This window comes from Siphateles boraxobius, unplaced genomic scaffold, assembly GCF_051911475.1.
Source record: "Siphateles boraxobius isolate OS27281-9 unplaced genomic scaffold, OSU_SipBor_1 104, whole genome shotgun sequence".
NCBI classification, from domain to species: domain Eukaryota; kingdom Metazoa; phylum Chordata; class Actinopteri; order Cypriniformes; family Leuciscidae; genus Siphateles; species Siphateles boraxobius.
The window spans coordinates 158793-173833 of NW_027508705.1; the positions used below are offsets into that span (position 1 = coordinate 158793).

The 15041-nt window shown below is 40.4% G+C and overlaps 1 protein-coding gene across 1 annotated transcript in view; it reads left to right on the top strand.

Moving 5' to 3' along the window:
• The window catches only part of rps6ka2 (ribosomal protein S6 kinase, polypeptide 2), a 62860-nt gene that overhangs the window by 34957 nt on the left and 12862 nt on the right, over window positions 1-15041 (top strand). The window contains exons 9-15 of the mRNA XM_077246400.1: window positions 5381-5451; window positions 5643-5731; window positions 7125-7189; window positions 7340-7442; window positions 7809-7939; window positions 11949-12074; window positions 12239-12328. Of these exons, the coding sequence (XP_077102515.1) occupies window positions 5381-5451; window positions 5643-5731; window positions 7125-7189; window positions 7340-7442; window positions 7809-7939; window positions 11949-12074; window positions 12239-12328 (675 nt within the window). The remainder of the gene's footprint in view (window positions 1-5380; window positions 5452-5642; window positions 5732-7124; window positions 7190-7339; window positions 7443-7808; window positions 7940-11948; window positions 12075-12238; window positions 12329-15041) is intronic.

Consider the following 15041-nt stretch of genomic DNA (forward strand, 5'->3'; position numbering starts at 1 on the left):
ACCGTCAAGGTGGTCTACGCTCCTGTCGTATGTCACGACTCGCCCGCCATCTCCTCCTATGGAGTCAGAAGCATCTGAGGTGCGCTCCTTTGCGCTCAACGGTGTAGCCGACGAGCTCTCACGGCAGCCGCCTCTTCCGGGAGAATGGCGACTCCATCCCCAGGTGGTCCAGCTGATTTGGGGAATCTTTGGAGCAGCTCAGATAGATCTGTTTGCCTCTCCGGACACGACCCATTGCCGGCTGTTTTATTCCCCTCTACGAGGCGCCTCTATGCGTTAAAGTGGAACCTGTTCTTCGATTGGTGTTCTTCCCACCGGGAAGACCCACAAATCAGAGTCGTGCTTTCCTTCCTGCAAGATGTGTTGGAGAGAAAGCTGTCTCCCTCCACCCTCAAAGTGTATGTTGCCGCAATAGCCGCTCATCACGATGCAGTAGAAGGTAAGTCATTGGGAAAGCACGACCTGGTCATCAGATTCCTTAGGGGTGCCAGGAGGCTAAATCTGCCTCGTAATCTGCACCCCGTACCCTCTTGGAACTTAACTCTAGTGCTCAGAGCACTTCAGAGCCCCTTTTTTGAGCCATTGCAAAAGGTTGAGTTTAATATCCTGTCTATAAAGACAGCACTCCTGTTGGCTTTGGCCTCCTTTAAGAGGGTAGTGGATCTGCAGGCTTTTTCGATCGACGAATCGTGCCTTGAGTTCGGACCGGGCTTTTCTCACGTTGTTCTGAGACCCCGGCTCGGATATGTGCCCAAGGTTCCTACCACTCCATTTGTAGATCAGCTAGTGAACCTGCAAGCGCTGCCCCCAGAGGAGGGAAGACCCAGCCCTTGCTTTTCTCTGCCCTGTCCGCACCCTGCGTTGTTATGTGGACAGAACGCAAAGCTTCAGGGCCTCAGATCAGCTCTTCGTCTTTTACGGAGGCCAGCAGAAGGGGAAGGCTGTCTACAAGCAGAGGTTAGCCCACTGGCTAATGGATGCTATTGTCCGGGCTTATGCTTCCCAGGACGTGCCTTGCCCACCTAGGTTGAGGGCACACTCTACTAGGAGTGTTGCCTCCTCCTGGGCTTTAGCGCAAGGCGCCTCGCTGACAGACATCTGTAGAGCTGCGGGCTGGGCGACACCTAACACGTTCGCTAGATTCTATAGCCTCTGTGTTGAACCTGTTTCCTCCCGTGTACTCCCTACGGCCAGTAATGCGAGGAATTAGGTTATGTCGGCTTGTTACGCCATTCCCGCCCCTCGGTCGGATACGTGCGTCTTCTTGCTCCGTTGGTTCCCCAACATACAGCTAACCTTGTGAGTTCCTCCATCACCCCTTCGGCACCAGGTCTATTACCTCTCGTAGGAGTTGTGTGTAGACTGGGTGGCCTACAGTGGTCCCTTCGGCGACCCATTTTCTCCACGATCCAGCTACCCTCCGGGCTAGCATCGTGTCTTCCCCTCGGGCTGGGACTACCTCAAGGGCTGCCATGTGTTTCACTACCCCACGGGTTAGTACACATGTGTATTCCAGTGCCTCCCTTAGGGCGGGAAGGGGCATCCGCAGCGTTCCCTCCCACAGGTTGGGCACACTTTCCCAGTGTTATCCATATCCACTGAGAGGGTCTTGCAGAACAGCAGTGTGATTTTCCTAGATAGCTCCCGCCAAAGACGATATAGAAACTGCTCCGGCGGGTAGCTAGGCTGGGCGCTGGAAGGGGCCAGCACCATGGCGTTTTGTTAGGGAATTCCCAGCATTCCCAGAATTCCCAATTCGTTGGAAACTCCTCCGACGAGACATAGGAGTTCCCAAAAAAAGGAACGTCTCGGTTACATACGTCTCGTCTCGTCGCCATGCTGCTGTACCTTCGCGGAGCACTGGACACCGTCCGGCTCCTCAGCGAAAAGCAAATGTGTGTGCGCTTGCTTACGCTTTATACCCGCACTGGTAGGCAGCGCGCGGAATGCAAATCTTGCATGCCAATGTTTAATGGCTCGTTTTAGTTCACTCGAAGGCAGTTGGTCTCCCTAGCGTGATCCCAATTAGTTGTAAACTCCTCCAACGAGACGTCTCCGTTCCCTACTCAGGGAACGAGGGTTACATACGTAACCGAGACGTTTTCTTTTAAGCCAGTATATTTTGCCAAATTTTGACCGTATATTAGTCTTAATATTTTTGCATTTGCTCTTAAAACATTTTTAAAAAGTGTTTGTTTGTTTTTTTGCCCCCAATGAAAAAGACCTGGTCTTCCAAATTTATCTGGATAGAACAGCTATTGTTACAAGGTACATAAACAAATGATTTACTTATATAATTATTAAAATCAACACAGTTTAAAAATATATATAATAATCTAGACCAGGGTTCTTCAAATCCAGCCCTGGAGGGCCACTGCCCTGCAGAATATAGCTCTAACACTGATGAAACTCACCTACCTGCAATTTTCTAGTAACTCTGAAGACCTTGATTAGCTTGCTCTGGTGTCTTGCTCTATTTGGGTTGGTGCTAAACTCTGCATGGATGTGGTCATTCAGGGTTGAATTTGAGGAACCCTGATCTATACAGTGTGACCATTTACTGCTTTCTAACTAATTGGACACAAAAGGAACATTTAAAATCATATTTACTATATGTGTCAGGGAACAGGAAATGAGACCCAAACACAGAGCATGCAGCTGAATAATGTTTATTGATCAGAAAAAAAGGAAAGAGGAAAAAACAAACACAACCAAAGTTCCAACATCCCTCTTCTGGAATGTGTCCGTCCAAGTCCACCAAGTACTGGAATCCTCTAATGGTAAAGGCCAGGGGTGAACGTAAGGCAGGTTTGACATGGGAGATATAAAAGACTGGGTGGACACAACAAAGACTGTAGGGTAGCCAAAGCTAATAGACTGATGACCTTAGAGATTGGGTACGGTCCGATGAAACGTGGGGCCAGCTTGTGAGCAAGAAAAGCAGTGAGCAAGAAACCCCAAAGCAGGTATAGCAGAGTGCCACGGTCTGGCTACAAAGTGACGGCAGCTTCAGCTCCCTAGAGAGGAAACGGGGGGTTAAAAACCAAAGCAGCACAAGAAAGGGTGATGCCGATCTGCTGACAGAAGTCCCTCCAAAAACACGAGAGATTAATTGGGGCCCTCTTTCACGGAAGACTGTGAATCCGGACGGTGTGGTTCATAACCACCTGTGCAGTCTCTCTGGCAATGAGGAGTTTGAAGAGAGGAATGAAATGAAACACCTTAGAAAAGCAATCCACCACGTTGTAGGATCACAGTATTGTCGCTGGATGGAGGGAGACTGGTGACACATCCAGGGCATTATGTGACCAGGGTTGAGAGGGGATGGGGACGGGACTGAGCAGTCCATCAGGAGGGGAATTAAGAAGTCTTATTTTGAGCACAAGGCCTGCCTGATACGATCCTTAACACCCCAAATAGTAATAAGCACAGGGATGTAATATTATCATGAGGGAATTTTTGGGAAAGCACTGCACTGACACCTACCTCTGATGTGTCCACCTCCACCACTGACCAAACTGGCAAGCTGTATCAGGCATTATGAGAATGGGTGTGGAGACAAGCGAGACTTAATCTTCTGACTAACTGTGAATAAAACACCTATAAAAGTTTGCAAATCTCAGAAACTGCTGGAGAGCTTTGCAACAGTCTGGCACCAGCCAGCCAGAGACGACCCTCATCTCTGCAGGGTCCATGTGTATCCCCTCAACAAAAATGATAGATCCCTAGAATAGAACCAACCAGGCATGAAAGCAACCCCTTCTCTGCTTTAATAAATGACTGGTTCTCCAACAGCCTCTTCAGCATCTGCCTAACGCACTGAATGTGCACCTAAAGAGAAGAAGCTTGGGACCAACTGAAGACCACAAGCAAATCTAGATAAACTGCCGGGACCTGGGAGATATCAACATCCTTCTTCTCTTGTAACACATAAACAAGAGAATGTGGCAGAGGGGACAATTTGTATGACAAAATGATTACCAAGCAAGAATGGTGTCCTCTGCCCAGTTAACATAAGGGTTGACAGAGCCAAGGATGCATCAACACTATGGGCGACACCGGTGAGTCAAACAGGTAGAAAACCATTTCTTCCCTGTGGTTGCCAGATGTAATAAGACTCACCAGCGCTGTGATGCGAGTGATAGTGACAGACGAGTATCAAAGCTAAATCAGTGAGCTGGACAGAAGACCGGGGAGAAAACAAGACATATAAGATACTAAAACACTTACCAGGTGAGTTCATAAATGGTCTGGCATCGAGGAGATGCAGAACGCTGGTATTTATTGTCCCCAATTTTAATTAATTGGTAATAACAAGTAAGATTTTATTGATATTTAGACCACCAAATTAGGAAATGTCCCTGGTTTCCATGTTAGACATCTGGTCACCTTATGTTAAGTAGGAATATCCCAAATCTGACTTTGAATGGAACACAGCATTAGCAAGAGTTGCTAAACTTTGGGGTTGCTAACTATACAGTTAGCAATGAGTCTAAAAAGTGATATATTGATTGGACACTTCCTCACTAGATAAAGGACTTCAGTGGATATTTTCTTGCTGCTGTACTGGCCCACAGATTTTTCTATTAATGCTAATATTATTGCAATGAACTGTTGCCGGTAATTGCTTCTATATGAGGGTACGTCCTTTGAGAATTTCCATTTCCTCATCAGCAAATGACTCACAGCCATTGTTGGAACAAATAACTTTTGAAGAGGTGCACACTTAAAAGTATCAAGAGCTCAGATGGATATGACACAGGACTTCAAAAAGCAGTTAAAAGACAGTTAAAAGTAGTTTGAAATGTTTAAAGGTGAAGTATGTAATTTCTGCTTAGCAGCCCCCACCAAATCTACCAATGGGGGCTAATTGAGCCATGCTAAGCAGCCATACCGTGACCCATTGGGCTGACAAATCACAATTGGCTCAGTCAAAGAATTGAGTTTAGAACAGGACAACCTGATGTGGGTGGCCTTTTGTGGTACAGAAATTACTCACCTAACCTAAAAACGTTTGTGAGTGAATGCTGGACATTTATAAACTACATTATCGCACAGTTATAATCTACAAAATGTGTATTGTGAAAAGCACTATATAAATTTGACTTGATAAGCATGATTTGGACTAGTCTCAGTCGATGTTTTGTGGAATCTCACTTAAAAACTGCAGCCCATTTAACTAGCTGACTTCCAAATATCCTTGCCTTGAAATGAATTCACTCACATAAGCAATGTTACCAAAGAGTAAGCATCCTGACTGGAGACAGATTTGGATTTAGTATGCGCTGATATTGTGAAGCAGTGCTGAATACACAATTATTGTACCATCCGTAAATAAACTTGCTTGAGCAAAGCCTGATGCTTCTATTACTGTGCCTAGTTTGAAATGCTGACTGGATCCCTGCCATTTCAAGGCAAAGACCGCAAAGAGACCATGGCACTTATTCTCAAGTAAGAATTGTTTTATTTGTGCATTATCTGAAAGGCTCTTTTTTGTAGTTTGTTTGTTTGTTTAAAGATTTGTAATAAATTGTCCTCATAAATGGATCTGTCAAGATGATTTGTGATGTTTGTGGCTGTGCATCACAGTCTTATTTATTTTCAGAAATTAATAACAGATTAAATGTTTGTTTTTTTCTCAGGGCAAAACTGGGCATGCCGCAGTTCCTTAGCCCTGAAGTCCAGAGTTTATTGCGGGCTCTCTTCAAAAGAAACCCTTCCAATAGATTAGGTAAGCTACCATTCATAACTAAGTATATCAATATATTATTCACCTGCCCTCAATCTTAATCCAGCCATTGTAGTTTAGTAGTCTTAGTTTATCTATGTTGGTTTAGTTGGTCTCCCAATCTGTTTTTCTGCTGAATGGTCATTCTTAAAGCATTAAACTAGGCCAGCTGCCTAGGGGCCAGCTAAGACCAGCAAATCGCTGGTTTAAGCTATTTCTCCTGCAGGGATAGTGTAAATAATATGAAATGCTTAGCTCAATAAATGTATCAGATGTTGGTCACAGTGATACCTCTTTTAGTTGAACATAGTATGTACATTGTTCTTATGACAGCAGCAGTGGGCATGAATCTAATTTTAGTCAGAGATGATGTCCTGTGTGAATGACTGGAGTCAGACTTCCAGACGCTTCTGCTGATTGTTTGTCAAGCTGAGATTGAATTTAGCTGGGTGAATCGTATCCATAATTTATAAGGCAGAGATAAATGCCATAGAGACCTGATGTTGACCGTGGCTTAGTGTTCTTCTGTCCCCGTTAAGGTGTATACATCCAGATCAAGTCCGGACTCACTCGTGTATGACTATGACTACTAATATAGTTTGAATGCTAAAATGAAAGGGAACAATTTATATGCTAGTTATCATGGAATAGGTGGAATTGTGTTGCATGGTGGAGCACAACAGTAGGTTTCCGGAACCAAAAATCCTATTCATTTATTTTTAGCGATAGTATATATTAACTTTTCAGGACATAAAGGGTAAATTACCAATGGCCAGATATGCTTTTAAAATCTTGGCTGTCTATGCAGTAGAAACATGCGGGGAACAGAGAAAACAGAGAAAGGGCTGTGGCGTTCTCTTTAGCCAAAAACTAAAAATACAGTTAGTCTACATATACTACGACATTGCAACAATACAACACTGGTTACATGTTTTTGAACGTATTCTATAAGTGATTATATATGCTTTTGTAGCTTTATTTCAGCTTAATTTTCAAAACGTGTTAATTTTCAAATTCCTCCTGAAAACTACACTACCCATTGCCCTGAAGAGAGATCGACCAATCAGAGAAGTCACTCTTACAATGAGATTGGGAATCACAGCCAAACGGGAGCTCAGCCATGACCAGCGTCAACACTGGAAGATGCTTTTGGAGCCAGATGTTAGGCTAACTGGGATATGCAAGACATTGATCCCTTGGCTGTGCACTATAGCACAACATTTTTAGATTCCTATTTGTTGGGGGTTTAAAAGGTTCGTAACGTCAAGCAGGATGGGAAACTGAGCTGTAGAGGATTTTTTAAAGAGGATTTTTGTCTGACTCACAGATAGACTGATGTTTCATGGGAATCCCATCTGTTACCTGACTGGATGTTTGTCCTCTGGTTGTTCTGCAGGCGCAGGACCTGATGGAGTGGAAGAAATCAAAAGGCATATATTTTTTGCAACAATAGACTGGAATGTAAGTATATATATATATATATATATATATATATATATATATATATATATATATATATATATATATATAAAACCCTTAGAATTAGCGTATGTGTCCTAAATGGTGTAAATCGTGAACAGGCCATGGGCTTTCTGTCTTCTTGGTTAACAGAAGTTGTACAGACGAGAAATCAAGCCTCCGTTCAAACCAGCAGTGGGCCGACCAGAAGACACCTTTCATTTTGATCCTGAGTTTACATCCCGCACACCGACAGGTGATGCAAATTGCAGTTGATTTTCAGATTTATACTCATTAATACTCAATACTCATATGCCGTTTTATAGAAAGAATGTCTGGAAGAATCATTTTAAGTGTTTGCTTTTAAATGACAGAGACAAAGTGATAGACAGCGAGCTGGAAACTATTCTTACGTAACAGTCTGTGCCCAGCAAGCACAGGGAGAGTGCAAAAACAAATTAGAGTGAACTGAAAGAGCAGAACCTGTTTACAAGAGCCCTCGGGTCCTGCCACTTAGTACATACTATTCATATTGCTCAGATGGGATCAATTGTGTGTTTCCATTCATAGATAGACTATGCCCTTGTTGCCTTTCTAAATATGTTTTTCTCTGTGTCCACAGACTCACCCGGTGTTCCAGCCAGCGCTAATGCACACCAGCTCTTCCGCGGCTTCAGCTTTGTGGCCTCTAACCTGGGTCAAGAACAACCTTTGGTCGAGATCAAGCAAATCTCTGTAAACCCCATTGTACAGGTGAGCAGGACTCTGATCATCACTTTCTGGCAAGTTGTGGCAACCATTCACAACCCCATAACAAAATACAAAAAACTGCTCAAAAAACCTTAACAATTGCATAATGTTATTCTAAAAATCCATCTAACTACCTTAGCAAAGTGTAGCAACAAAATGTCATTCAAATTACTTTAGCAATCTCATAATAGCATGCAAAAAAGAAAAACACTTAAGGTTCCCCTGTAGTCAATAATTCTATCCCTTAAAACTAAATCACCAAAATGACATATATAAACATTTTTTCCTTGAAAAAAAAATTATTCATGCCTTAAAGTAGCTTGAATGCAACTCTACACCCTTGCATCATTTAGTATACACAGTTTTATGCATATGCAAATTAGCCCCGCCTCCACTCAATCGTACCAGCTCAGAGATCCATCCGTTGACGTAATTGGTTACAAGGTAGTTTGTGATGTCAGAAACACCAGCGATTTCAAACCCTGTCTTTAGTTCACTGCAGTTTTAAAGAGAAAATACTCAGCAGTGGTATGGACTTATGAATTTGCACATGGTTTGTCTTAAAGCATATTAAAAAACACCACATAGACATATAAACAACATTAAAAGTATGGATTTCACCACAGGGGGACTTTAAAATAATTATGCAACCCTAGTAAAAAAAAACCTATACCAAAATGTATTTAAAATACATTAATTTCATACTAAGTATACTACAAATCCATTAACATATTTATTGAGACTCCAATTGAAACATACTTATATAAATACTATAATTACAATTAAATTTTTTTTACTTCCTTATTGCACAATGCACATTTCTGTCTCTGATCTCTGTATAATATCAGTCTTTAAATGCAAGTTATTTAAAGTACACCTAAATTATACTTGCAAAAGTTCCTCTTTAGCACAATCAAATTTTCTTCAGTATATCTTTAGTTGGACCTCAGCACTATTTCCAGATAAGTTAAAAATTAGTTGTTCCAATATAGCAGACTTTAAGTATACCAATTTAGTATACCAAAAGTACAATTGCAGAGTATTTATATTAAGCAAATAAACATGTAAATATATAAAATAAATGTATTTCAAATACATGTTAGTATATTTATTTTTCAATAGGGAACTGTAGCAACATGTTAAAACAGACTCAAAAACTACAGCAACTGCACTGCGACATGCAAAAAACACTTAAAATACCTTAGCAACTGAGCGACTCAAAATACCACAGCAACTGCATAGCAGTACCTTAGTAACCACCCACAACACTGGCAGTGTTGCACTGCCAAAAATCACTTCCATTCCTTTAGAAAATGCACAAATTATGTTTCTTTGGTCATGAAGATACAAGTAAGTGATGAGAACCCGTCAATACTTCACTAAAATATGCTGTGCTATATTGACGGCTAGTCACCAAAATACAGGAAATATTGCAGTCAGCCTAGCCAAGGTTGTTTTGCAGTTGATTCAGACCTATTCCTCAGGAAAGTACTGTAGCACAGCACAAAAATGAGAAGAAAGAGAAAGAAAAAAGAGGACCCATGTTACATAATCTGAACTAATTCTGCCAGATGGTTCATACCTGAAGAGCTGCTTTATTGAAGTGTCTGAGCTGACGTGGCAGTGACCGGAATAAGATGTATGGATTGGCGGGGGCACACTGGCACACGAGCAGATGTCTGTTCTGCGGTGCTGTCATTCTGATCTGATGTGGCATCTGCCGAGCATACCATATTAACTTACTCTGATAGGGCTCATGAAGATGCATGAGTGCAGCTATTCGTGGAAGATTTCTAAACCTGTGTGTGAACTGCTTTTGGTTTGGGGAGGCATTTCGTTCACCTCAACATGCTTTCGATTATTTGCATATTTGACGTATATGTCAGTTTCACTTTTCACTTTTATCTCCATGCACAGTGGCAAAGCATTGAAGACTAGATTTGTATTTCCCGAAGGAAAAGGCAGTTCTTGCACGGCAGCAAAAGAATGGTGTTAAAGTTTTAGGGAAGTTTAGGATCTGTACATTTTCATCCACAAGATTTTAGAAACATGGAGGTCCAAAAACTGAGCGTGCTCAGAAAAATGTTGATTACCCTGAGAAATATGTCCATTTTAAGATGGGCAAATTTTGGATAACAAAAGCTTTAAAACCATGTTACAATAGACTTTTTTTCTTTTCTTTTTTTTTTTTGTCTGTGTCAGTGGAAAAAAAGACTAGATTACACAAAGTTTTGTGTAAAAATTGCACAATTTTTATTTTTCTTGATGAACTATGCCTTTAAATTTTAAGCACAGACCAGCCGTTGAAATATTAATATGCAGACACATGTGGATTTTTTGTTAAACAGAGAAAATTAAAGGAAGAAAGAAAAAATAGTTAGCAAATATACAGTACTGTATATTAAGGCAAACATATTTTAATAGGCTAAATGACTGTCCTAAAAACACACCCTTAGCCACCTTTTACCTGGTTCTATGTAGGTCTGAAGATGGTAAGTGAATTTACTGAAAGGCTATCAAGAAAGTGTAACAAAGGGGAAATGCTGAACAATGCATTCACAATATGCATACATTCATTCTTCACATTATGCCTAATATGCTGAAAACAGCTCCAAATGAGTTGTTTACATCCCTGGATATTACTGTTGGTCATGATTTATTTGGCGTTTCAGTCATTGATGAGTGCTGTTAGACTGCTGATCAGCTCAGATGAGAAAGTCTTGGCATTTTATCTTTGCAGCACTATAGTATGTACTATAGTACATAGTACAGTACACTATAGTACAGTTATTAGAAGGCAATTATTTCTCAACTTTTATTATACACTGGATCCGGATCTCTGGGACCTCAGTGGTGAGAAAAGCCATAGTTTTTTCATTAATTAAAAAAAGAAGAGGCCAAACAAAGTTTAGTATATAAATGTTACAGTGACGTAATTGAACATTGTAACAAAGTCAATGATACTTTTTCAAATTATACATGAATGTCTGTACATTTAAATTTTTCTAAAAATACAAATGCATACTCTTTGAAAAATAAGAGGTGTTATGTGTTGCAGAAAACCAGATGGTGAAATGTTCAGTCAATTTCAGATAATGGGGTGCTGTTAAAGATGTAGGCTGGTAAGTGAAAAGTTGTATGGTCAAACCCCTTCAAAGGAGATGTGAATTATCCTCATTGTGCCTTTGAGATAGACATTTAACCTCAGGTTACTCCTGGAGGACAGTTATTGTGTGATCGTCATCCACAGTGGGCACTGAAGCTACACTTAAAATGTATGAATGTCACTGGATTAGATAAATAAATCTTCAATCAATAGACACGCTGTTCAAAATGAAGACACATTCTGGTTGTCAAAAGTTATTGGAACATTTATGTAATGTTGTCATTTCATCACTGTTAAAGGACAATTCCGGCCAAAAATGAACCAAGGGCTAAATAACACATGGGTACCGAGTCGACCGTTCTCTGGGATGCGTTTTCATGATAATCGAATGTACCCAGTTTTAATGTTATTTTTAGTTTAACCACAGATTAGCTTATAACGCTAGTGTATGTGGCATGGAATAAGTACGAATAAAAATCGCTAGTTAATACCACTAACAAGGCTCAAAATAGCCCCACACTAACACGGAAGCATAATGAGGGTCTCCATCTGCAAATCGAAGCATTGAGAACTTTGTAAGTGTACAGGCAGTTTAATAAGGAGATACTATAAAGACAGTACACTTCGCATATACAAGCAGGAGCCATCTTTGGAAAACAGTCTCGACCAGTCGAACCACAGACGTCGTTCTACGTTATAAGCTAATAAGCTATAAGCTAATATGTGGTTAAACTAAAAATAACGTTAAAACTGGGTACATTCGATTATCATGAAAACGCATCCCATAGAACGGTCGACTCGGTACCCATGTGTTATTTAGCCCAAAGTTCATTTTTGGCTGAAATTGTCCTTTAATATCAATTAAATAATCATTATTTTCATGTGTGTTGTTGTTTTATAATGCAGCAACTTCATGGCAACAACATTCATTTCACGGACGGCTATGAGTTGAAGGAGGATATCGGCATTGGAGCGTATTCGGTCTGCAAACGTTGTGTTCACAGAATCACCAGTGTGGAGTATGCTGTTAAAGTAAGTTTTACTCTTTGACTGACAAAACACACAGTGCAGAGTATTATTTAGTGAACAGCAGAGGCTGTTTCATAAGAGCCTCTTGATGAATAATCATATAGGACAGCATCATTCAGTGTCAGTCGAAGCTTAATCAGATCTTTGACCAGCCCACTTCATTTCAGATTATTGACAGAGCCAAGAAGGACCCGTCTGAAGAGATTGAGATTCTTCTGCGATACGGCCAGCACCCAAACATCATTACTCTGAAAGATGTGAGTCATAATTTGAAAAAAGAAAGAAATTTAGTTACTACTTTAGTTTTATAGAGATCCCCAACTAGTAGGTGACTGTTTTTGATAATTTATTCTGTGCCCACAGTTTTGTAATTTAAATTTAGTGTTTCTAATCTGTACTCGTGGATTTTAACAATTTTTAACTTTTCTGACTTTGGTTTATGTTGGATTGTAGATCTAAAGAAGATATATTATTTTATAATGAAGAAGTTAATTATAGAGGATTACAGTTTCATAAAATGTAGTTATAGTACAATAATACATTTCTATTTTGCCCATTTTTATTAAATTAACTTTTAAATAAATAAAAAATGGACCAAATAGAAGAATGCTTAATTTCCCAGAATTCTCTAATTTACTATATATTTTATATAGTCAATTGAAAGGGTATACATTGATGTCACACCCCCTCAGCCAGAATAAGTTTCAAAACATCCTGCAACAGGACTGGCTTTAATAGGGGAAACTGCAAAAACATGTATCTGCTTAAATTAAAGGCATTTGGACTTGACAGTGATCCTTGCAACAACTAACCAAAGAACCAGTGGTCCATATACATTGACATGTGGCCAGGAATCGGGTTTCCTGATATTTATATGTACCTAATTTCGACACAGGGGGACACAGGGGAAATACATAATCTTTGAATGCTTTATTTGTTAGACAATACCATAAATACAATAGGTAGATCTAAATCAGAATGATTACTTATTTCATTGTTATATACAGTGAAAAAAATAATAAAAAATTGGCAGTTTGGATTTAAATAGGCAAATGCTTAAGAGTCTATGATTAGATCATTATTGCAGTGGTTATTATGTTTCTAGTAGTTATATGTTTGGCAAAATTTCTGCTAACCCTAATTGATGGAGTGTGTAGCTTTTCATTTCTTAACCAACCATGTAAGAAGACACATCATGGCCGTATTCCAGTATGAAATTGTCAAGATTCATCAGGCTATTTCTTTTTTTTTTGGCTATGACTTTCTGTAAAGCTTCTTGGAAACAATGTGTATTGTGAAGCGTTATACAATTGAGTTTGACTTGACTTGACACTTGTTCGCACTTCAAGACAGGATTTGTTGGCGAAATTAAGCGACGAGGACATCAGTGAATACTCTAAATTGTTTCAATATATTTTGTTGAAACTTTTAAAGTTATCTGGATAACTGTCCGCTGTTATTGTCAGGCAGACGATACAGAGTTCTGCTATTTAAACTAAATCCATTTTAGAAGTTCTTTGAGCTCCTATCTTTTTATCTATCCATCTAAACTTGTTTTGTAAGGAAAACTTGTACGTTATCTAACCATCCCCGTTTGTAGAACACAATGCTCATCATAATGTCTGTTTTTTAATACATGCTGACATTATATAACCTTGGGTATGATTTTATCACAAAATTCAACATATTCGACACAAAACGGTAACTGCAAATTCACGTTTCACTGCCTGGAGTTCAGTTGTTTCTGAAACTTGCATTTGCTGATCCATTTGCTTCTCTTTTCTGTTGCATTCGGCAGTCTGTAAAAATATAGCTCCTATCACTTGTCGAATCTATTTGTACAGTCAATTGTACAGCTCTTTCCCATTTTAGATGTGTTTTTGTGTGCTTTTACTGCATTCAAGCTGAACATCAAAGCTTCCACTCTGTCTTTTTGCCACTCTGTTATGTGGATGAAGGATGAACCCAATTGCAGACAGCAAATGATACACACAGGGTTTATTAACAACAAAAACAGAAAACAAAACCCACGATGGGGCAAAACAATACAGGATAGACTAGACTAGAGTAAGACTAAGACAATAAACTAACAACTAAGACAGGAACAAACATTTCTCTTAAACAAGACTTCCAACAAGTTACACACAGCTAGATTCACACAACACATGTCACTACATCAAACAATGAACCGGCACAAGACAGCAAACACAAGGGGATTAAATAGGGAACACTAATGACGAAGAAAGGTGAAATTGACTAGACAATAATGACAAGACGAGAGTAACAAGGGGGCGGAGTTACATAACGAGACAACACAAGCACATGGCCCAAACATAAGGCCATGTGCTTGTACACAAAACATGGGTCTGTCATGATCCTGCCACAAGATTAGGAAAAATCAAGGACATGATGGCAGAACCATGACAGAACCCCCACCTTAAGGAGCGGCTTCCAGACGCTCCTCAAGGAGACATCAAACACAGGACAAGACTGACTGAGACATAGACATGAACCAACAAAACATGACAAATAACAACAAGGGCATACAAGAATACACTATGACAGGGCTAGGGTGAAACATCAGAAATAATAAACAAGGAAGGTGAGGCGGCGGAAACACAGAGTTCATGGGGGATAGTCCAGGGTATATAGGTGGGCTGGGGGTCTTGGATCTCTGGGACGAGGGCTTAGGACGAGGAATCCGGGCAGACTTGGACACACGATGAGAGGTCTTGGGGGAAACAGTCCGGGGCTTAGTCATAACAGGGGAAACAAACGGAAGTCCGGGGACAGTGGGGACTGCAGCAGCAGCCAACGGAACGGAGACAAGGGGATTGACAGGCGGAAAGGAAGCGGGAACGGGAACAGAGTTCTTAGAGGCTGTATTGGAGCCAAGGCTACCCCAAGAAGAAGCGACACTCATCACCTCAGACTCTGGAGAGGCGTTGAATGTTGCAGGCTCGGGTGCAG